Raw genomic sequence first — 24,065 nt, forward strand, 5'->3', positions numbered from 1 at the left:
AGGACAGCCTTGGTCTACAAGCAGGTAAATCAGGCTGGCTGGAGATGGACGGACAGACTGGGTAGACGAGAGGAGACAAGCGGGTAAGGGGAAGACGAAACAAAGAGACAGACTAGAGACTTGAAACAAGCACTAGGAACTAGGAATGGAGCCAGTAGCTGTACAATCGGGTAAGCTAGTTTACAGTCTGGCAAAGAATGACTGGGAAGCCTGAGACTAAATACTGTGTGGGGTGGTGCAGGTAAATGATCCCAGGTATGTGCAATTGGCGCAAGGGGAAGCTGCAGATGAGGCAAGAGCGGCCTCTAGTGGCGCTGGGAGGCCGTGGGCCTGACAGTACCCCCCCCCCCCCTCTACGGATGCCCCTTGGCGGACATCTGGAACCGGAAGGGCGAGTCCGATTGAAATCCCGGATGAGGGAGGCATCCAGGATCAGTCTCCGTGGGACCCAGGAGCGTTCCTCCTGACTGTACCCCTCCCCGTCCACGAGATACTGGAGGCCTCTCCCCCGGTGCCGCACATCCAGCAGGCGCCGCACTGTGTAGGCCGGGTGACCGATGGTGCGGGGGGGGGGGGGGGTGGGGGGGGTGGGAGAGAGGGCTGGAAACCACCGGCTTAAGCAGGGACACATAAAAGGTGGGGTGAACAGGGAGGGAGGGAGACGGAGGCGTACAGCACAGGGGTTGATGATTGACACAATGGGGAAGGGACCAACATGGGGAAGGGGAGCAAGTTTTCGGGAGTCCACCTTGAGGGGCGAGTCCTTTGTGGAGAGCCATACCATCTGTCCGGGGACGTATGTGGGTACGGGCGCACGGTGCCGGTTCTTCTGCCGCTGGGACCTGGCGGAGGCCTGGAGTAGACCAGAGCGGGCCCTCCTCCACGTCCTCCGGCAGCGACGGATGTGGGCCTGGACGGAGGGTACGGCGATCTCAACCTCCTGGGGAGGGAACAGCGGGGATTGGTAGCCCAGAGAGCATTGGAAGGGCGACAGGCCAGAGGAGGCGTTGACCAGGGTGTTGTGTGCGTATTCGGCCCATGGCAGCTGGTCGTTCCAGGAGCTGGGGCTGGTGGTTGTCAGGCAGGGGAGCATGGCCTCCGACTCCTGGTTTGCCCGCTCCGTCTGGCCGTTGGTCTGGGGGTGGAAACCGGAGGAGAAACTGACCTGTGCCCCCAGGGCCGAGCAGAAGGCGCGCCAGACCTGGGAGGTGAACTGGGGACCTCTGTCCAACACCACATCTGTCGGGATGCCATGGCGGTGGAACACCTCGGCCACCAGCAGGTCCGCAGTCTCCCTTGTCGATGGTAGTTTGAGCAGGGCGAGGAAGTGGGCCGCCTTAGAAAAGCGGTCCACCACCGTGAGGATAGAAGGGTTGCCCTGGGATGGTGGGAGACCGGTGACAAATTCCAGGGCGATGTGGGACCAAGGACGAGTCGGGATGGGAAACGGGCAGAGGAGGCCGGAGCGGGGTCGGGTGGAGGTCTTGGACCAGGCGCAGGTGGGACAGGCAGAGACGAAAGACCGGGTGTCAGGGAGCAGGGTCGGCCACCAGAAGCGCTGGCGGACGACGGCCAGGGTGCGGGTGATCCTGGGATGGCAGCTGAGAAGGGATGGATTGCTCCCTCAAGCCAGTGGCGCCACTCTTCCAGGGCTAGTTTGACGGCCAGGAGTTCCCGGTTGCCCACGTCATAATTGCGCTCGGGTGGGGTGAGCCTGTGGGAGAGAAAGGCACAGGGGTGGAGCTTACCGTCGGTTGGAGAACGCTGAGGGAGAGGGATTTGGAGAAAATCAAGATGTCGTCGAGGTACACAAAGACAAACAAGTTGAGCATGTCCCGGAGGACATCATTAATTAGGGCCTGGAAGACCGCTGGGGCATTTGACAGATCAAAAGGCATTACCAGATACTCTAAGTGTCCGAGCGGGGTGTTGAATGCGGTCTTCCATTCATCCCCTCCATGGATGCGGACCACATGGTAGGCGTTGCGGAGGTTGAGTTTGGAGAAGTGGGTGGCACCCCGGATGGGGACAAAGACTGAGTCCATCAGGGGTAAGGGGTACTTGTTCTTGACTGTGATGTCGTTGAGTCCCCTGAAGTCGATGCAGGGACGGAGGGTCTTGTCCTTCTTGGCAACAAGGAAGAACCCTGCGCCCAGCGGAGACGACGAGGGGCGAGTGATCCTGGCAGCGAGAGAGTCGCGGATGTAGGTTTCCATGGCCTCCTGTTCTGGACGGGAGATGTTATACAGGCGACTGCAGGGGAGGGGGGCGTCTGGCAGGAGGTTGATTGCGCAGTCGTAGGGGCGATGAGGTGGTAGGGATTGTGCGCCCTGCTTGCTGAAGACAGGGGCCAGGTCCAGATATTTTGAAAGAACCGAGGACAGGTCAGGGCAACCCTAGCGAGGAGTTGCCCTCTCCCGGCCGGACCGGGCAGGTGGCTCGGAGGTGTCCTAGCTGGCTGCAATACAGACAGGCGCCGGTCTGTATACGGTGGGCTCACTCCTCGGGGGAGATCTGGGAGCGACCGAGTTGCCTGGGCTCGGCATCGGAGAGAGTCGGGGGACTTCTGAGGCGCCCAAAAGTAGTGGGCGCTGGAGACCGGGACGTGGCCGGCCACGGGCTCGAGTCCCGCTCCCTCCCTCTCGCCGGTGCTCCCGTAGCTGGTTGTCCAGGCGGATGGCGGTCTCCACGAGTTGGTCCAGGTCCATGGGTTCGTCCCGCCGCGCCAACTCGTCCTGCAACTCGTCATTCAGGGCGCGCTGAAACACGTCCTGTAGGGCTCCGTCATTACAGCAGCTTTCTGCTGCTAGTGTCCGGATCTCGACGACGAGGGAGGCAACGCTACGGGGACCCTGGCGGAGGGAGAGGAGTCTTCTGGCGGCCTCCTTGTCGCAAACTGGGTGGTCGAAGACTCTCCTCATTTCACGGGTGAACAGATCGTAGGAGAGACTCACAGGGAACCCCTGACTCCAAACCACGAAACCCCAGCCGAGAGCCGCCCCTCTCAGGCAGGAGATGAGGAATGCGATGCGGGCGCCATCAGAGGCGTACGACAATGGCTGCTGTTGAAAAACCACCGTGCACTGTACAAGGAAGGCGCGGCAGGTGCCAAAATCGCCGTCATAGGGCGCTGGAGCCGGAACGTGGGCCTCAGGGGTGACGAGAGAGGTGCTGGGAGCCCTGGCGGAGGGAAAGCCGGAGGAGCAGGGGGGGCAACGGAAGCTGGAGGAACCTGCAGGCTTCCAGGCTGCCGAGGTGGTCCGGAGGTGTTCCGCGATGTCCCGGAGGGCCTGGTCATGTTGACCAAGCAACACTCCTTGGTCCCGGAGTGCGTGGCGGAGGCCCTCTGTGTTGGCTGGGTCCAAGTTTTCTTGGCCAGACCGTACTGTCACGACCAAGGCTAGGAGAGACCCAAACGCATGACACAGGGAGACGGGAGGCAGACAAAGGATGTTTATTAGCCCACACGGTGGAGCTGGCGGGGGGGACCCAGTCCGGTAGGGATGGAGCAGGGCTGGGCAGGGATGACGATGACCGGGAGGAGGGGTCCAGGCACTGGGTGGAGAGACGGGGAACCAGGCTAGATGGAGAAGGACGGACAGCCTTGGTCAACAAGCGGAGACAAGCAGGTAAACCGGGCTGGCTGGAGATGGATGGACAGACTGGGTCGACGAGAGGAGACAAGCGGGTAAGGGGAAGACGAAACAGACATAAACTAGAGACTCGAAACAGCACTAGGAACTAGGAATGGAGCCAGTAGCTGTACAACTCAGATAAGCTAGTTGACAGTCTGGCAAAGAATGACTGGGAAGCTGGAGACTAAATACTGTGTGGAGTGGTGCAGGTAATTGATCCCAGGTGTGTACATTTGGCTCAAGGGGGAGCTGCAGATGAGGCAAGAGCGGCCTCTAGTGGCGCTGGGAGGCCGTGGGCCTGACAATAATGCCTTCTGCCACACTGCAAACAATGTTCAGGAATGGTTTGAGGAACATGACAGAGAGTTCAAGGTGTTGACTTGACCTCCAAATTCCCCAGATCGCAATCAGATCGAGCCTCTATGGGATGCGCTGGAAAAACAAGCCCAATCCATGGAGGCCCCACCTCACAACTTCCAGGACTTAAAGGATCTGCTGCTAACGTCTTGGTGCCTGATACCACAGGACACCTTCAGAGGTTTTGTGGAGGCCATGCCTTCACGGGTCAGAGCTTTTTTGGCAGCTTGAGGGGGAGCTACACAATATTAGGCAGGTGGTTTAAATGTTGTGGCTGATCGGTGTATATAAAAGCCATACTATGCACAGGATAATGCTACTTTAAGCTTTTTTTTTTTTTATTGTGTCATCAGGATGTAAATAGGGAGCACACATCTAAATATCATAATTCAGTGGTAGGCACTCGCTAAATAATGGAATACACATATACAGTTTATATCGAGATATATATACACACATTTATATACCTATATATATTTTATTTTAAATATATATATATTTTATATACTAGGAGGCTTATTATACGTTATCTGTAAGAGACTGTAAGAGTCCACCTTCTTAGAGAAGAGCAAATAGAATTAGTTCATATAAATGAGTCACAGATACACACACACACACACACACACACACACACACACACACACACACACACACACACACACACACACACACACACACACTATTGTACGCTGGGGGATTGCATCACTCAATGATCCCATCATCCATCTGCAGATAAAAATTTTGTGATATTTATTTGATATTTTAGTGCCAAATATAGTTCCATTATTACTTTTATTTACTACACTTTTTTATCTAAGATAAGATAAGATAGACTTTATTAATCCCTCACTTGGGAAATTCACTTGTTACAGCAGCCCAACAGTGAAAAGTAAAGGATTTCTATATGATATCTTTAATACCATAATAACTTCTGAGATATTATATCATCATCGTTAATTTTATATATAGTTTTCAGCTTGACTCATATCTCAGATCACAGATGTTGGGGTCATTCAGTTGAGCAGCTGCTACCACAATAAAACATAATAAAATAAAATGTATAAAAAACATAGTAAAAAAATGGTGGAAGCTCCACAATATTTGGAATTGCAGTTTGTGTTAAAAAAAAAAAGGAACTATTAATTTATGTTATGCTATTAATGCTGTCATCAACAACAAAATACAAATAAATACTAATAATATATTGCTCAAAAGGAAGTGTAGATTATTCCAATAATATTTTTTTTTAACTTAGGAATTTAATATCCGGTTGATTTTGTTCCTGATCTCCCCTTTCCTTTCCTATGGAAAGCGATTATGTATTATGTATTAATATGCAGCAAGTGCGTCCCCTGCTGGCCATTCTGCATTATCTTCCTTTTTTGAGCATTCTATGCAGTTTCATTAGAGAGGAATTTAGGAACTAAGGAACTAGAGGAACTAGAGAGGCACAGCAACCTTCATATTCATACAGTTTGTATATCACCACCAAAGCTATAGCAGCATTATCATTGTTATCAAAATGAAATTAATAAAAAAAGTCGTCAGTATTTCATGTTTATTATTTTATAAATTAAGGCTTTCCACAAGTTGTTTCCGGAAGCTTCGTTCCCAACTTCCTCTGACCGCACCAGAAACAGCGTTGAAGTTTCAAAAATTGTATTTGTCAGGCTTCTTGTAAATACTAAAAAGTCAGTGCAAATATTAACATAAGTTAATCAAAATAAAAGTTAAACAACTTAAAGTGACTGAAGAACCAGGTGGAAGTGACGTCAATAAAGTTAAATAGAAATTGTACCTTATCTCTACTTTACTTACCACTTTGCAAAAGTATTGTAAATCTCTTCTGCAAATGTAGAGGTACAATACAACAATATTTACTTTTAAATTACATTAAATTGCCTTTAAAACAAGTCGTTTAATCCGGACTTAATCAACATTTGACTTCAAATCATGCTGGTGTCCTGAGGGCCAATCCAAACTCCCATCCAGGGTTTTATCTAATTTATTGTATTTTCAATATCAGTTTTCCCATCTGACCCAACTGGAGACCCCCTGGTGATCCACCCAAACCCAAACCTACCCCCCTTCTATGGGTGTCATCTGGTCCCGTTTCCCTCAAGGCCGGTGGTCCGACCCCGAAAGACGAGCCCCTCGATCTGGGCTCAGATCTAAAGCCTCTAATCCAGACTGAAAGCTGCTCCCCATCCCACTAAAACCTGCAAAGATACAGAGATGAAGCTCTGAGGATCATGGGACGGACAGATGGAGGGATGGGCGGAGAGGGGGACCGAGGGATGGAGGGACGAGGGATGGATGGCGGGGGGGTGTGGATGGAGGGAGAGATGGAGGGAGGGAAGGACAATGAAGGGAGTGTGTGCAAACAGACCATGTCTCTGTCAGGGGGTTGTCTTGGCAATTTATCTATTGTATTTATATTTTTACACAAAATCTCAAAAATATAGAAACAATATAAATTGTATCATGTTTAACGTATTAAAAAAGATATATGTATATATTAAAGATTCAACATTTAAGAGGTTTATTTGTCACATGCATATACATACATTCATACATACATGCAGTGTGAAATATATATATATATATATATATATATATATATATATATATATATATATATATATATATATATTCCCTGTAAAGCATCTTTGGGTAGCGCTATATAAGTCCAATGTATTTTTTTTTCTTCTTCTTGTTCTTGTTCTTGTTCTTCTTCTTGTTCTTCTTCTTCTTCTTCTTCTTCTTCTTCTTCTTCTTCTTGTTCTTGTTCTTGTTCTTGTTCTTGTTCTTGTTCTTGTTCTTCTTCTTCTTCTTCTTATTATTATTATTATTATTATTATTATTATTATTATTATAATTAAAAGGAAATGGAAAGATTTTTTTTTATAAAATAAAGAATTGAATGAATGGAGGGAAATTAAGACTTTTTTTTCCCACTTTATTTTTCTAAAACTTCTGTTTGGCAGCGTCGTCAAAGCAGATCCCGGTCATCATCTCTTGTTGTCGTCCTTTCGGTGCTGGAGGGCAAAGCAGAGGAGGGACAGTTAGTCTCAGATCACATTACAGCAGAGGGGCTTAGCACGAGCTTGAGCCGTCCATGTGCACGCGTTTACATTTTGCATTGGACTCGTCCAAAGCAGAGTCAATGTTAAAGTTGAAATCGAGATTGGCTTTGACCAGTGTTTCCAGGGTTAGGGTTAGGGTTGGGGTCACACTCTTTAGAATGAAATAATTCCACGGTAATACAACCACTATTCTGTTAACCACTAAAAACGTGAGAAACGCCCAGAGCAGAGCTCATTATGACGGCATACTCATAGTGATAAAAGACTCGCGAAGGATTTGTTCGTAGCACACCAAATCTTTTGAATGACTCGGTAGTCTGGATTCACTCCGACGAAAGATTGAATCTTCCACTCTTCTAACCCTCGTTCATTGTTCGGGAAGTCCTCCCTCGCTCGCTGTGCGTTACACCAACTCAACCAAATGAGCAAAGAGTTTGAAAAGTTAAACGACTCGTTTTATTGAGTGATTTGTCCAGAACCGAATCCCACAAGAGTCAAAGTTTTCATCACTATGAATAATCATCACTTGGAGTGAGTGGAACTTGTTCTGATGAACACAGAGCCACTGTTCTGTCGGAACTGACAAATTGATGTGGCCTTGCAATTTTGATCTTGCAACACAAAAGCCAATTTCCATTATTTTGCCTTTTTTTAAGTGGATTTTGAGAAATTCTCACAGCGCCACCTGGCGAGCTCTAACGGCATTCGTGTACCGCGGCACAGTGGATAAAACACGCTGGTTTAGACATTCGTTGCCATTGTACTTAGAGCATCTACTACCCTGTGTTTCTCCTCTGCTCCTTAAACGTCATTTAGTGGAGTCTCCTTCCTCCACTCATCAGATCAGATGAGACTTTTTATGTCAATGATTAGATGCCTTATCTTAAAAATGTTCTTCCTCTTGTTTCCCTGACGTCCCAGGTACGAGGCAGAGAACGCGTTCTTCTTCAACCTGAACCTGGCGGACTTCAACATCATCGACACTCTGGGTGTCGGTGGCTTTGGCCGCGTGGAACTGGTAAGACACCGCAAGGTTAAGAACACTTAGGGGCGGCTTGGCGCACACAGATTAGGCATAATCTGAGACTAAATCACACTTTTAACCTGGACTAACTGAAATGGACTTTTCAGTCATGGTTTGAAAAAGTCTCAGACTTGTCCTTGTGTTGGTTTAAAAACAAAAAAGATTTCCAGAAGGGAGATTAGAGCTAATCTAGGTATAAGTGAAGTCTTAAAATACATTATCTGGACCAAGACCAGACAGAAGGAGATGACTAGTTCATGACCTCAGTCTAGGACTTGCTAGTCTACATTTAATTAATCTTAAATTAAACCATTCAGAAAGGCATTATTTAAATTCTGGATTCATTTAAGTAGGATTATTTTAGTCCCGATCTAGATTAAACCCTGTATAGGAAGTAAGTGAGAGAGATGAGCGCAGTGGAAAGTTGGCCACAATGGACCCAAACATGACCAAATTCCCAGATCTATTAACACATTATCCATCCAAACAGATTGCGAGCATAAACAATATGACGCCAATGTAAATGTAGTCTTTAAAAGAGAGCTGAAAGTGGATGTTGTAGTATTACACCCAGGGGCTTTACAGGGTTAATCCATTCCAACCTCCCCACAGTCGTACCGACGGTCATGGCTTTGCTCTCCAGGTTCAGCTGAAGAGCGACGACAACAAAACCTTTGCCATGAAGATCCTGAAGAAGCGACACATTGTGGACACACGGCAACAGGAGCACATCCGCTCCGAGAAGCTCATCATGCAGGAGGCGCACTCCGACTTCATCGTCAGGTAAAAAAGAATATATGTTTACCATTATAGGGTTTTTTGGGGATTTCTGACCTAAAAAACTCTACCCTCCAAAACAAATAGATTTCTGCAAATTAAAGCATTTTTTATTTGTATTTTTGATCAAATGGCAATAATGTTGGTGTATTTATACAATATACAGTATATAATGTATTTATTATTGTTTTGTAAGCACTGTACTATAAGGAAAGCAATGTCATTTACATAATTAGGGGTCCCGCCCCAAAGGGGTGGGGGAGCCCTATTCCTTTTGTTAGTAACTGATGTCAGTAGTCTATGGCTGTCATGGATCTGCCGCACTCACAGACAAGATGAGTAAAATGTGTATTCGGGGCAGTTCCAACATGCGTCGTCCAAGTTTGATACAGATCGGTCCATTATTGTGAAATCATTTAGTCAAAAATTTTATTTTTTTTTCATCGCCGCAAAGCAAGCGCATGCGCAAATGGCGGACCACACAGATCACATGATAGCATTACAGTCTGGTCAATGGTCAACAACCGGGTACTCACCAAGATAGAGGTACATGTAGATGTAACTGACGTCGGACCTTTATGGATGTCATGGATCCGACAAACCCACAGACAATCTGAATAAGATGTGTATTCGGGCAGTTCCCACCTGGCGTTGTTCGAGTTTCATCCAGATCAGTTCAGTATTGTGTATGGAGTTTGTGATCAACAATCACAACCTTACCAAGATGGTGCCACACACAGCGTACATGCCCAACTTGAAGGAGTACAGCGATCACGTCACAGCACTGCAGTTTAGTGACAGATATAATCGCTATTTGACTTAAACTAAAGGAGCATAAGATACAAACTCTTAACCATACCAAGTTACAAAGAGTTAAATTGGTATTATTTTATTACTTTTAAACATTATTAGGGAGAAAAATTAAGTTAAGGTATTAACAGAAGAGAACTTGGATTCAACAAATCACAGCGTATTTGACGTTATAAATACATACGCTTCTGAGGACTGAGTAAGTCACTCATTACTGTCAGCATTTAAAGACATTCCAGAGATAGATTAGATAAGATATCAATGTATACAAACTTCCTGAATTATAATTACTGGTAACAATAACCATAAGCAATTACATAATACAAGGAACATGTATCTGTTGTGTATGTGTTTTGAAATATTTTCATTCTTTTTGTGTTTTCGGGTTCCCTTCCAGATGCCTCAAAGATTTGTTACAATTACAATAAAAATGTGTAGCCCACCACACACAATTTATTTCATTATATATCTACAACTGAAGTCAGTTGAACCACTTACATTAGTTTATTTATTTATAGGTTTATAAAATTCAATATTATTGTGAAGGTGGTTTTCTGTTTATTTACAAAGTACCATCAAATAATTCTCTTGTCCAAATTGGATTAGAAATGGTGATATATAATCGTGACCACAATATTGACTAAAATAATCGTGATTTTCATTTCAGCCATAATCATGCAGCCTCCTCGGATGTGATAACCGTTGTTATTTACGATGTAGGAAACCCACCCACAGCCACAAACACCACCCGATCATAGAATTACACTGTAACCAGGCCGGAAGGAATGAACTTCTGAAGTCACAAAACACCGGAAAAGAGAGCGAAAGCACACTCGTCCACTGAACTTTAACGAAGGGGCTGAACCCTGCGTATTGCTGCCTGCTGCTATATTTACTAAATAGAATTATTTTCACTTTCATTACGGGAAGGTAGCATTTACAAATTAAACCAAAAGAAAACCAACACAAATAAAACTTTGCATTACGTTTTGTTTTTGGAACTGGATGAACATAATTAGAAATAAAATAATGAGCACTAATTACATTGAATGCACATTTTGTTCTGTTTTTTATTTACAGACTGTACAGAACCTTTAAGGACAGTAAATACCTCTACATGCTGATGGAGGCCTGTCTAGGAGGAGAGCTGTGGACCATTCTCAGAGACAGGTCCGTTTTTGGATGGAACATGTGTATTAGTTGTGTCTGTTTCATACACATCAGAGGATTCAAATAAAACATTGACACAAATAAAGGTAATGTCTGGTTTGGTTCCCAGGGGTTCGTTTGAGGACTCCACGACCAGGTTCTACACAGCGTGCGTGGTGGAGGCCTTCGCTTATCTCCACTCCAAAGGCATCATCTATAGAGACCTCAAACCTGAAAACCTTATACTGGACCAGAGGGGCTACGCCAAGCTGGTAAGACAGACACTAAAGGACATGGAAGCATTTGGGCTGGACTGAATTAGCTATTAGCTATGGAAACATAAGGCCCTTTATGTTTTACTTTTAACATTTTATTTTATTTTAATTATTAATAACTTTTTTTTTTTTTGCCATGTCCAAGGTATTATTTGTCCTTTTAGTTTTTGTTTTCTATGAATCATTTATTGTTATTTTTACATCAGCATTTGTGTTAACTTTGCAAATCAAAGTATTTTTAAGATTTCATTGTTTTAAGTTAAAAAAAGAAAAGAGAATTATATATATATACATTTAAAAATGTACAAATACATTTGGAAAAATATAGGTTTATGGAACATGTTCACTGTGTATTCTAAACAAAATCAAAGACAAGACACATGAAGTGTATCAATGCATATATGGAAAACGTATTTCCCGAGTGCTGTCTCTATGATTCACAAAACCATATATTTCTGTTACTCTTCTTCAGGTAGACTTTGGCTTCGCTAAGAAGATCGGCTTTGGGAAGAAGACGTGGACGTTCTGCGGAACGCCGGAGTACGTAGCGCCAGAAATCATACTGAACAAAGGACATGACATCTCTGCAGACTACTGGTCCCTAGGAATCCTCATGTTCGAACTGTTGACCGGCAGGTACGCACGAGCAAGGGAATAACTATATTGTGATCATTTTTCTTTTGATGCTGTTTTTACCAATAATGTCTATTGCTATAGGTAGGCTCACATGTGAGGCTGGCCAATATTGACAAAATCAAATATCACACTATTTGGGCTGAATACCAAATATCAATAATTTGGCAATACTTGGGGGTTGACTATTATTATTATTATTATTATTATTATTTTATTGTTTTATATGTTTCGCAGCACGTTTTGTCCATAAGGTCTATTGTTATACAGCAGAGCAGAGCCTCATATGTGATAAGCACTAGGGCTGGGCAATAATGATAAAAGGTAATTGTTCCTCAATTTGCCTATATTGTTTGGATAACTATTGGTGCTTTCATGAGAAAGAAATGTTTGAAAATGAATCATTAATAATGGATGGATATTACAGTTTATGGATATTATCTCTGAAGTTCAGAAATGTGCATTAGTTTACTATAATGCAGCCTTAAAGACAATATTCCACTTTATAGAAATAGTACGATCCCAGACGATATCTCGTCCCATATCACAATATCGATATAACTGTATATATATAAAGTGTCCAACCCTTATTAGTGCCAATGTGGATCATATATATTGTGATTGGGAAGAAAATGCTGGAGAATATTTTTTTGTTGGAGTGACAAAAGAGACATTAGGAATCAGGCATTTTTTTGTTACTGGGGTTATAAATTGACTCATTGAGACTTAAATACTGTACTTGCGTTACTAATACTCACATTATGTAAATAGTCAGTTTGACCCCATAATATCACAATCAAACTTCCATTATTTTTAATCAGGGTAATCAGAGAATCCTGACAGTGCTAAAATCCTTCCCTCTACAGCGTAACATATACAAATTAACATGTAACATTTCTATATTGACTAGATATATTTCTGTATATTTACATATTGACTAACAGTCGGTGTATCTGCCCCTGGTGTGTAGCCCTCCGTTCTCCGGTCCCGATCCCATGAAAACCTACAACATCATCCTGAGAGGAATCGACATGATTGAATTTCCAAAGAAGATTACCAAAAATGCTGCCAACCTAATCAAGAAACTATGCAGGTAAGTAGGCGCTGGAGTCTGATTTTATCTATATGTATAAGGTGATTTAAGTGCCACTCATCATGTCCATGTGTTGCAGAGATAATCCTTCTGAAAGGCTGGGAAACTTGAAAAATGGCGTTAAAGATATCCAAAAGCACAAGTAAGCTCAGCAACAAACTGATGCTCTAATCCTCTTACTTGTTTCATTATTTCCATCCCAGCGATGGTGCAGTTCAGGTTGAAAAGTGATTTTTTTTTTTTTGTGTTTTTTCATTTTTCAGATGGTTTGAGGGCTTTAACTGTGAAGGCTTGAAGAAGGGAACATTGACGCCGCCTATCATCCCTAATGTAAGTACAAGCCTATTTACTACATATATACTGTATTGTATTTATTTATTTACAATGATTATTCATATATATATTATTTATATATATATATATATATATATATATATATATTATATTATAAAATGTGTGTGTATATATATATATATATATTTTTTTTTTAATTATATTTATTATATATATATTATGCTGGTTTTACAGTCTGATGGTATAGCACTTTATATCTTGAAATGTTTTGAAGGCTTTGAAAAGTGCTATATAAATAAAGTTATTTTATATCAAGATAGATAGTGTCACAGCAGCTCCCATAAGAAAATAGTAAATCAATATTTATATGCTGTATGTATACAGTATATGTAATGTAATTTATTATATCAAAAGATTAAAGTTATATAATATAACTTTTGTATACTTTTTATAGAACAAATATATATATATATTTATATATATATGATAAGTAGCTTGCACGTTCTGTCAGACAACTTGACGGCGCCACACACTTCCACGCCTTTATTTGGCCGGCCTATTAAAGCAGCCAGTTCCTCCTGCCCTACCTGCTTTGCTGCCTGCTTTGCTGCCTGCTTTGCTGCCTGCTTTGCTGCCTGCTTTGCTGCGCAATCTCCCCTGCATCCACCTTTTGTGCTCTACTCTCCTACCCAATGGGGTGGAATTCAAGCTCATCACTCCTGCATTTCTACTGCATTTCTCACTGTTTGCTGTTAACCTGGCCAAGAGCGATTGGCAGTAGAGCCCAGATGCCAAATTCAAACAATGCAAAATATATAAAGATCATTTTAAAGTAAATTGAAATATGTGTGTATTCCTTTCTCTTCTGTCCGAAGCTCAACATAAAGATGTACTCGTCTATCTGCCAACTCTCTGTTTTGTTTTCCAGGTGAGGTCGGCGATTGACACCAGTAACTTTGACAGTTTCCCAGAGGACAACGAGGACCCGCCTCCCGACGATAACTCTGGATGGGACATTGATTTTTGAATAAATAAATAAATAAATAAATAAAGAACCTTACGGCACCCACCACCAACCCCCCCCCCCCCCAAAAAAAAGACAAAAAAGACAAACAAACGATAGAAAACTAGACTAAATCTTCATTTGTCAGCTCGGAGTGGAGGCCATCTTCAGGACATAACTGTGTTGTGGAGAAAAAAAACTGCTTCATGACAGAGGAAAAGGAAGAGAACGTTGTTGTTACACCGAGGAAGAGGAAGAGGAGGGTGTAGATGAAGACAGGGGATGGACGGCCTGCGCTCCGGCTCACCGATATGCCTTCACTACACTGTGGTTCTGGAACAAGCTTTTCATGTAGAACTGCTGTAGCACTTGTCCAAGTAAAAGAAAATGCAGGGACACACACACACACACACACACACACACACACACACACAAATTGACACACACACACACACACACACACACACACACACACACATACACACACACGCACATTCATGCACATCCACCGGTAGGTTTCCTATTTTAACTAAGACATGTATTCTGTTTTGAGGAGTGAATGTGTGATAATCGTACACATTCTAAATATTGGTCTAGGGGAAAAAATGTTTAAAGTGTTCCAAAATGCGATAATGGACTGTTTTAAAAAGAAAACACAAACAAAAAAATCAAGGGGGCAGCTTCCGTTGCGGGTCAGTGGTTCGTCATTCTCTCTCGGTAAGACGGAAACAGCAGTCGGACAACGCGGATGAGGAGGCTGAACTTTTCGGAAACTCTTCCGGAACTTTTCGAAACTTTTCTGGAACTCTTTGGGAGGTTTTTCCAGCACGGGAAAACAAGCTGTAGCGTAGTGGTGCAAGTCAAGCAGAAATCCAAGTGCTCAAGACCAACTTGAATGTTATCCATTTTCGTATCGTTTTTGCTTTGAGACGTCCATGATATTTAAATGACTGAGTTAGATTCTCCTCACAAGTCTGAAAAGTATAAAAAAGAAAATACTTATACTTACTACACTGTATATTCAGAGTTACTTAAACCTTAAAAAGCACAAATCTTGCTCTGTGCATTTCCTTTAAGCTCACTTCACACCGAATCGATAATTGCATCCGATAGTGGGATACTCCCCCTAGCGGCCGCCAGATGACCTGCGTCTGATTTCCACATCACAAAATATGTCAAGGAAAATGGGAGGGATTGTTTTTTTTACAGATCAGCGGGTATTCAGCTGGATATTTAGCATTTTCCGTGAATGAGAATTTAAAACAGACTTTTTTACTTTAAAGTGGAAATAGACAACTTTTTTGCATTTACCCATCATCACCCACATAGATTGGCTCCTTAAAAGCCTCACTATGCAACTCCGTCTGCCGCCGAGTACAATCTCCCGGGAATTTGAAGGCTCAATTTACAGCACAAAGAAATTGCGTCGGCCATTGCGCAACACAAAGAGGAAGAGGACAAGCGCTCCCAATCGCTGTCCCAAAGTGGAATGCAATCTCGCAACTGCGTTCATGCGGCGAGGTCTAAACGAACGCGATCGCTAAATTCACCGATGTAACCCTTTCGCGATTTTGAACAGCGGAGGTTCCAAGTTACTTGCTTTTAATTCGGTATAAAATTGTGACAATTACGATTGACCTCTTCGGTGAACACGCTTCTTTCCTCTCTCCTATTTCCAAAGTGGTGTTGATCATTTCTTCGCGGATCTCGGCTCTGAGGAAAATGGAGAGTGATCCGGTTGTCTTTGCGACATCAGCGCCAAACAATAATACCATTTGGAAACACTGGGGGGGTTTGAGAAGTTGTCTGTTTCCACTTTAAGCTGGCTTAAAGTGCCCTGCTTTACAAACGCAACCGAGCGATTACAGTCGTTGGCGTCAGGGATGAAGGGAGTTGACACTGAAACAGAACATTTTCTTCTCTTTCTTTTTTTCCCAGCTCTCTCTGTTTTAGCTGCTGTAGAAAAAAAAAGAAAGCAGTCTTTGCACCGGGGCCGAGTTGTTATAATTTTTGTTTACAGATGATCCAAAATGCAGACCAGGCATGGTTTGTTTCTTTTGGCGCTGTCGTTGTTTTAACATGTGAGGTTTGGACAAGAGCACTGGTTGTACTGTTTCCCACTGTGTTGAGTTTGAGATTATTTTTTTTTGTTGTTGTTCAATTGAATATGTTTTGTTGTTTTGTAAATTTAAGGTAAAAAGAAAAGTGGTTTTGTATCCCTGGATAGCATTTCATTATGCTAGAAGGCTATTTTATTCCTTTCCGGTTTTAAAAATAGCCCTTCTCTCTCGTCGAACCAAACAGATATTGTGATTTTAATTTATATTGTTTTTAAAGAACATTGGAGAAGAAAAAAAAACAATCCTCGTCCAGAACAGAGGTAAGCATTTAGAGACAGCTTCATCAAGCCCCCAAAAAAGTGATGATCCGGGCGTGGAACCAGGACAATGCAAGTGCCTTAAATCAACGGCATGTGGAACCGACATCGCATCACCTCTTCAATGCTGCATGAACAAGTTACACACCTCAGAGCACTGTGTCCTCTCAGATGCCTGCTTCTCATCCTTTGTTATTATTTCAAATAAATGCATTAATCACAACGCGGAGAGGATTCTGGATAATCATTAAAATGACCCAAATCGCACAAATCCCTTGTGGTGTCCTTCTCTGAAATATCGCTTTAAAGTGGAAATTCTCCGTAAATGAAAACTGTTGTTGTGTTGATGAATGGACCCATAAGCTGGATTCACACTGAATGAACTCGGTGATACTCAACCCGCGAGACGCATGCGGCTCTTTAAGCACTAGCTGCGGCAATTGAAAGTGTTCATTAAAATTGTATTAGATAACTCTAAAAGAGTATTTAAATATATTTTGTCTTAGACATGTCTGTCTGCAGTATGCAAAACTAAATTTCCCATGAGACACATCAACCCATGGCGGCTTCGAGAGCGAGCGCATCTATAGGGATCGGTTTCCTGGTGGCGTTAACTGTTAACTGAGTGATCAATGCCTGATCACCTGGTTTCCACTGGCAATTTTATTATTAATTATTTGTATTTAATTATATTATTACCGTATATAATTAATAACATGGAGCCGCAACTTATCACCAGACCAACCGTGCCACGCAAGACCACAGCCTCCATGCAATTAATAGATAGAAAAACAACTTGCTGTGAGGCCTCACCTCACCTTCCTCCACCTAACATCAGTAAGGACCCCCACCAAAAACATGCACAACATCACCATTGTCTGACCAGCGATGGACACTTGGTACCAGGTCCCCGGGCGCGTCAACGAATGCTGCCCATGGCTCCTGGCTGCCCCCCCAGAGGAAGGACAAGCCAGGATGGGAGAAATGCAGAGGCCACATTTCACTGGCCACCACCCCAAAAAAAGCATGTGCGTGTGTATACATATATGCATGTGTTGTAGTGCGGTGTGTCATATGAATAATAAAGATTCTTAATTCTTAATCTACTGCTGCAGTAGAGTTGGCTCGTCGCTTTCTCTGCGTAACTTCCGGTTTGCCATCTCCCGTCTACATTTGTACATAATTTGTGTATAATAATACATGATACATTTGTGGTTTCAGTGGTAATAAAAACATGGTTACAATAATATGGTAATGGTAAGAATAAGAAATTGCAATTATTGAATAGGTCACGCTTTTCATTCCTTAATAACATATTACTAGTATGCTTATTTTAAATCGCATAATGGTTTGATGGAGGAAGGAGACGTTTCAGAAATTTGGCTCCTGCGAAAATAATTTTTGTTAATGTGGCTCCTGAGCTGAGAAAGGTTGAGTATCACTGCCGTACACGCATCCGACCATTGGCTCCCCCACTAGTGGCCATCGAATGATCTGTGTCTGGGTTGTGTGGGCCATCGAATGATCTGTGTCTGGGTTGTGTGGGGAAATGGTGGGGAAATGGAAGGGCCCATTTTTTCCATTATAACAGCCATGAAAGAGAGTTTAAAACCCTCTTTATATAGTGTTTGCATTTTTATAAGTATTTACATATATGTACACAAACTTAAAATACCCATTGTCTCAGAGGAGAAGTACAGCATTTGGCAACTTTTCAAAGTAACAGAAGAAATATTCAAATAAAAAACTGTGCTGTCTTAACGTGCTGTAAATGTCCGTGTGTAGCCCAATCTTTCTGAAAAGATCTAAAATATCGATTTGTTATTAGAGACATCGTGTACATGGATGGCCATACTTTTACCCGACACATCTGTCGTGTAATCTAGGCGAGCATGAGCCTGCAGGTTGTGACTTCGTCTTCAATGAGGCGTCCGAGAGCTCGGGCGGTGAACGCCGACACAACGGGTTTAAAAGCGCCCGTGGGAACAGGGCTGAGCGTGAGGGCACCCTGGTGGCATGATGCTGTGGTTGTCTTACACTCAGAAAGAGCATACGCGGTTTCGACTCGGTGGGGAAGGACGTCGATGGTCTCTGATGTAAACAGGACACTCTGCGGGGAAAACAACGGAGAACCCCCAGGCCCCGCGCTCTTTTTGTTGCTTTCATTTGAAGGCCACGGGGCAGTTAGTTTCCTGAAACCCAGTTTAATGAGTTACTTTCCTTTGGCACCATGCGTGGCGTTCTCTGTTGTCATTATGTTACTTCCCTTTGCCCTGGAACGCCTTGGGGTCGCAACATCTTTTAAGTCCTCCTGGTTGCAGCTTCTCGGGGACGATCTCCACTGACTTCTCCGGGAAAACAACGTCAACCTGCAGGTCTTGCAAGTTGACGTTGTTTTGTTCTTTATCAATTTGAGCCACCACCTCCCGTGAAACATTGGCATCCTCCGAAGTGCCTTGTACACACCATTAGTGCAGGACAGGGCCAGGATATATAACATAATACGTAGCAATATGACAAAAAGGAATATAAATGAACTTAATTAAAGTGCAGCAATTTATTTCACAATATTCTCAGTTTACTGGTATACACAGTATTCCTAGCCCTTCTTTTAATCTGCTCACTGCCATTTTGCATACTTTTAGAACTTATTATACCCATGTTATTCTGTTATGTTATCTTACTGCGTATTAGAGATCATAAAAAATATAAAAAAAATGTTGTAAAAAATGTCAAAATGCTCTGGCGTGGCCAATAAAGTCTTTTATTCAGTTTAAGTACAATTCAGACATTGTCAGTTGACATTTTGAACCACAGAGTTCATTCTGATCCAACTGATCACTGAACTGTGTTTAATGTTAAGACAGACACAGGGTTATGATCTAAAAAAACACCTGATCTTGAACAAGAAAAGACATACGCATACATTATATATCTTATATGATGCATACATTTGGTTATTTCTGTTCTGGGTTGTTTTTTTTTTTGGGGGGGGGGGGGGGACTTTTTGTGCACTTTTATATTTTTTTTACAGCCAACTGTATGTGGACAGAAATGCACCGGGCCTCACCTCGACAAATTCCTCCGATCAAGAACAACAACAATAAGAATGATAAAAGTGATTGAGTAAACAAAGCGTCACGGCCCGAATCTGGTGTAGCATGATGGATGTGTCACCAGACACCATCACACATTTTGAAAGCCTGGCCTCATGTTGATGGATGGAGGTCACAGACAGATATAGATGTTTTATGGTCGATTGTAGATGAAATACAACTTCTCTCTCTCTCTCTCTCTTCTCTAGTTTTGGGGGTTTTTTTGCCACTTGAGGGAGCTAAAGGTTAACTCCATAAACTCGCCATAAAAGTTACAGGGAGGCCACAGGTCGCTTCCCTTGTTGTTCTCTGCAGATTGGGGGGTTTTTTTTTTGGGGGGGGGGGGGGGGGGGGGGCAGCCGCGGAAGTGACGTCACCGTCACGCCAGGGCGACACCGACGAGATCAAAGGAGATCGGCGCGCATCAAAGAGGTCTCCTCCTCCGGCGACACGCGCACGCCAAACGCCGCGCGCGCGCACGCCGGACTCGGCGCAGACAGACGCGGCCGCCAGATGACGTCAGAGGGCAGGCCTGCCCCCACCGCGAGGAGCCCAGACGTCACTCCCACCCGGAGCGCCGTGCGAGTGACGTCCAGGGCCCGAGCGCTGTTTTCAAATAGTTCAGTGAAAAAAAAAAAAAAAGGTCGGAGACGCGCCGTGACGGGATGACGTCATGGCGCGTGGTTCTTTTTGGAATGAAGGGGGCGCAGGCTCCCACGGCGTTACCATGAGTTTTATATTCCTGTTTTTTGGGGCTTCCACGCACAAAAGGCGACCGTGTTGGAATGGGATTTTATTTGAAATTGTCTTTCAGAATGGGAGCTATCGCCACTATAGTCTGATGCCATGTTGGAAGTACCCGGGCAGAGCTTCTACCTCAGTAAAACTACAAATACTCTAACAAAAAATAAATAGGTACCACATAGGCATTTCTACTCAAGTAAAAGTAAGTACTTAAGTACTCTTAAATGTACTTAAAGTATGAAAAGTAAAAGTGCTTGTCATATCCAGAGATAATGATAATAATTATAATAATAAATAATACTAAAATAAATTGTGGGTAAATAGATGGTTTCATTGTAATGTACAAGGTTATAAACAAATCCTGTGTAAAAAGTATACACTTTTAGTTTGAAATGCAGTGGTGTAAAGGTCGAAAGCGGAGTACTTTTACGTGGTTACTTCTCACTCATGTCGTCAATGTGGACGTGCCAGTCAGCCTCTCTAAACTCCTGTCGCTCCCCGACGCGCTGCCCTCCGCTCGGGTGTCCGCCGTCATGTCGTCACGCTCGCTGGGGAGATAATTGCCCCCTTCGCAATCAGAGGGATCAAATGAAGGAGTTTATCGACGGAAGGTTCCTTTAATCACACGGAGCCCAGGGGCAGTGGGAGCTGCTGCTTGAGTGTCAAAGGGGTACATAACCATCTAATTTTGAGAAAGAAAGACTGGAAATGCGCTAGTAATTAATTATTTTATCTTCTATCGGTTCAATTAGCAGGAAACCATTTGAAGATCAATCCTCAAGTGTTTTTTCCCTTTATCCTCTTGATATTTAAGCATTTTTTTTTTTTTATATCAAACCATTTTGAAATACATCTGACTAAAATGGATTGCGTTTTCTTTTTCTTGTGTAAATAAATGCATGCACTGATCTATAATCTACTTCTTTTGACTGTTATGTCTAATTTTAATTCCCTGGTCGTCCGTTTTTTTTTTTTTTTTAATATAAGGATGTTACATACTGACAAATTGAAACTGTAAAGGCGGGTGGGTGGAAGGTTTGTTTTTGCATTAAAAAATAAAAGTCTGAAGTAAAAAAAATGTAGGATACATCACTTGAATAAATAACACTGATATATAGTCATAGCATCGACATTATTCTTATAATAATAATAATAATCAACAACAACAACAACAACAACAACAATAATAATAATAATAATGTGTATGTTGTATCCTGTTTTATGAACTGGCTCCCTCAGTCCTACTTGTATCACCAGGTATTAGAATAAACGCTCATTTCCGTACAGTTGAGGCTCTTTGAAATTCCTCCCCTTCGCCTTTGTTGTGCGGGAAGAGGGGCGGGATGAGCAACAGGTCCACTAGTATAAAGAGAACATCCCAGAGCATCCACAGCCGTGCGTCTGGAGACCTGCGAGCACCGCGCGCAATTTGGAACTTTGCTTACAAGTTGGAAGACTCCTCTGGAACTGGGACAAAGAGTTATTTTTAAGGGATTGTTCCTAAAGTTTTGGAAGTGACGACAGACTTAAAAAAAAAAAAAAAAAGAATAATAATAATAAAATAAAAAAATTAAAAAAGGACGAGACATGCAGTCGTTTCCATCCGTGAGTGCGGTGGTGGCCGTGTGCCTCACGCTGTGTGGATACTTTGGGGATGGACGCGCTGCTACCGTGTTGATGAACTCCAACGCCATCAAGAACCTGCCCGGTGCCGGGGCCAAGCCCGCGGACACGGTCAGCCCGAGTCCCCGCACCTCACCCCCAGAGAGCATTGGACACAAGCTTCCACCGGAGACCCTGCAGGTAATTCCAACCCCCCACTCCTCCCCCCAAAAGTGCCCAGGATGGATTCGGTCCGTGCGTAAAGATGCATTTTGCGCATCCCACAGCTGTGCGTAAAATGTATTTTAAAATGTATTTTTCGCTTTTAACGTTAATGCCTTACTTTCCCAACACCGATTCAAGTTAACTTGAAAAAAATTCTAAAACTTACGTCATTGTACTTCACAGTCGGGTGTGTGCACGGATGACGAGGAGTGCGCAGCTGACGAGTTCTGCAACGACGTCCGGGGCGCGTGCCTCCCCTGCCGCAGGGGCCGGAAGCGGTGCGCGCGGGACTCCATGTGCTGCACAGGAACCCGCTGCAGCAATGGTGAGGAATCTATCCCATAATAATATTATTATACAAAAATGACTGTATGTGATCAGGGAATTGGTTTGCTGTATTTGAAAATGCTCCCAGGTCACATCACAGTTTATTGATGCTTCGGACTGATTTTTAACCTCTTCCTGTGCCATGGAAATATTAGAAATTGACAACTTTATCCTTTAACCTCCTGTTTACCTTTCCAGGTGTGTGTCAGGTGAACGATGCAGATGTCATGGACGCCAGACACAACAACAACACCATGGAGCAGCACCATGTGAAAAGGCCTCCAGCAAGCCACGGTCACCAGGGGCACCTGGCAAAAGGTAAAAGAAAAACACATTCCTGAAGGTGTTGAAATAGCGATAGCACAGACAATGTAATATTGTACTGTGCGTGTGTCTAAACCATCACTTCTCTCTTCCCCCTCTCTCTCTCTCTCTCTCTGTCTCTCGCTCTCTCCAGGTCAGGAGGGGGATACCTGCCTCCGCTCGGCCGACTGCTCCGAGGGTCTGTGCTGCGCGCGTCACTTCTGGTCTCGCATCTGCAAGCCGGTGCTGAGCGAGGGCCAGGTGTGCACGCGGCACCGCAGGAAGGGCGGCCATGGCCTCGAGCTGTTCCAGCGCTGTGACTGCGGCGACGGCCTGGCGTGCCGCCCTGAACGTGGGGAGCGGGAGCGGGAGCACGGCGTCAGCAGGACTGCGGCACGGAACCTACACACCTGCCAGAGACGCTGACACGCATCAACACACACACATGCACACACACACACACACACACACACACAAGCACACCCCGGAGCCTACACACAAGTCAAAGACACTGATAGAAACACTCTTAAATCCACCAGAGATGCTGACACACACACACACACACACACATATGCAGACACCTGACACCCGCTTCAAGCTTTTCCTGCCAGGAGTCGCTGACACCAAGGCGGCACCGGAAGCCGAGACAGGAAGGATTCTGGGGGGGAAGGCGATACACCCCAGAGGGATCTGGATCCGTCCTGTTCGGAAGTTAGGGAGTGACATTTCAGAGGTCTGGGTGCGATCAATTGATCATCATCATCATCATCATCATCATCATCATCACCATCATCACCATCATCATCATCCAAACAAAATGACAAAGCTGTATTGTTTCTCTTTTTATGGAACGTCGTGCCTGAGACTATTGCAGTAAATTACTGTGTTGTAAATAGGTTTCCTAGAGGTCGCACTTATTATAGAAATATTGAATTCTGTCAACACCAATATTACAAGGACGTGGTGCTGCATGGTTCGTTTCTAATATTGTAAATGTGTACACAATATATTGTGACATACTGTGTAAATTTCTATATTTTTTAAGTTACGTGTAAAAAAAACAATGTGAATATATTTGTTTTTATTAAACATCACTCTGATAACCTGATTGTCTTGTTTCGGGCAAGTGGCTTTTGTGTTCACGTTCAGTCTGGTGCGAGGAAATTAGCTTTACTGTATAAAAAAAACCCATAATAGAATAGAAATATGTCTTGTGGGTCATATACTTAGAGCTTTCCTTTGGGCCTCACATGTTT

General features: G+C 43.7%; 2 protein-coding genes across 4 annotated transcripts in view; both read left to right on the forward strand.

Annotated features, from left to right (window-relative positions):
• Window positions 1-14,217, forward strand: part of LOC307241945 (cGMP-dependent protein kinase 1) — a gene marked incomplete at its 5' end in the record, with an annotated part of 125,210 nt that extends 110,993 nt beyond the window's left edge. For 2 of the 3 annotated variants that reach the window (XM_080016229.1, XM_080016227.1), the window contains 9 exons: window positions 8,000-8,096; window positions 8,746-8,885; window positions 10,770-10,859; window positions 10,969-11,110; window positions 11,586-11,749; window positions 12,717-12,839; window positions 12,919-12,981; window positions 13,103-13,169; window positions 14,062-14,217. In XM_080016229.1, coding sequence (XP_079872355.1) covers window positions 8,000-8,096; window positions 8,746-8,885; window positions 10,770-10,859; window positions 10,969-11,110; window positions 11,586-11,749; window positions 12,717-12,839; window positions 12,919-12,981; window positions 13,103-13,169; window positions 14,062-14,160 — 985 coding nt within the window. In that variant the 3' untranslated portion in view covers window positions 14,161-14,217. Of the gene's footprint in view, window positions 1-7,999; window positions 8,112-8,745; window positions 8,886-10,769; window positions 10,860-10,968; window positions 11,111-11,585; window positions 11,750-12,716; window positions 12,840-12,918; window positions 12,982-13,102; window positions 13,170-14,061 lie in introns of all 3 variants that reach the window. The other variant, XM_080016228.1, reaches the window with a different exon arrangement.
• Window positions 14,218-21,787: 7,570 nt separating this feature from the next.
• Window positions 21,788-23,850, forward strand: LOC307242594 (dickkopf-related protein 1-like). Its single transcript, XM_080017104.1, has 4 exons — window positions 21,788-22,155; window positions 22,363-22,504; window positions 22,705-22,824; window positions 22,964-23,850. Exons 1-4 carry the CDS (start codon window positions 21,940-21,942, stop codon window positions 23,233-23,235), a joined length of 750 nt encoding a protein of 249 aa, XP_079873230.1. The 5' UTR covers window positions 21,788-21,939; the 3' UTR covers window positions 23,236-23,850.
• Window positions 23,851-24,065: the final 215 nt, after the last annotated feature.

Source organism: Zeus faber (assembly GCF_960531495.2).
Source record: "Zeus faber genome assembly, chromosome: 16".
Classification (NCBI taxonomy): Eukaryota; Metazoa; Chordata; class Actinopteri; order Zeiformes; family Zeidae; genus Zeus; species Zeus faber.

Coding starts and splice junctions, on each gene's coding strand:
- LOC307242594 (XM_080017104.1), top strand. CDS start 21,940: ATGCAGTCGTTTCCATCCGTGAGTGCGGTGGTGGCCGTGTGCCTCACG. Junction 22,156..22,362: donor TTCCACCGGAGACCCTGCAG/GTAATTCCAACC, acceptor TGTACTTCACAG/TCGGGTGTGTGCACGGATGA. Junction 22,505..22,704: donor AGGAACCCGCTGCAGCAATG/GTGAGGAATCTA, acceptor TTACCTTTCCAG/GTGTGTGTCAGGTGAACGAT.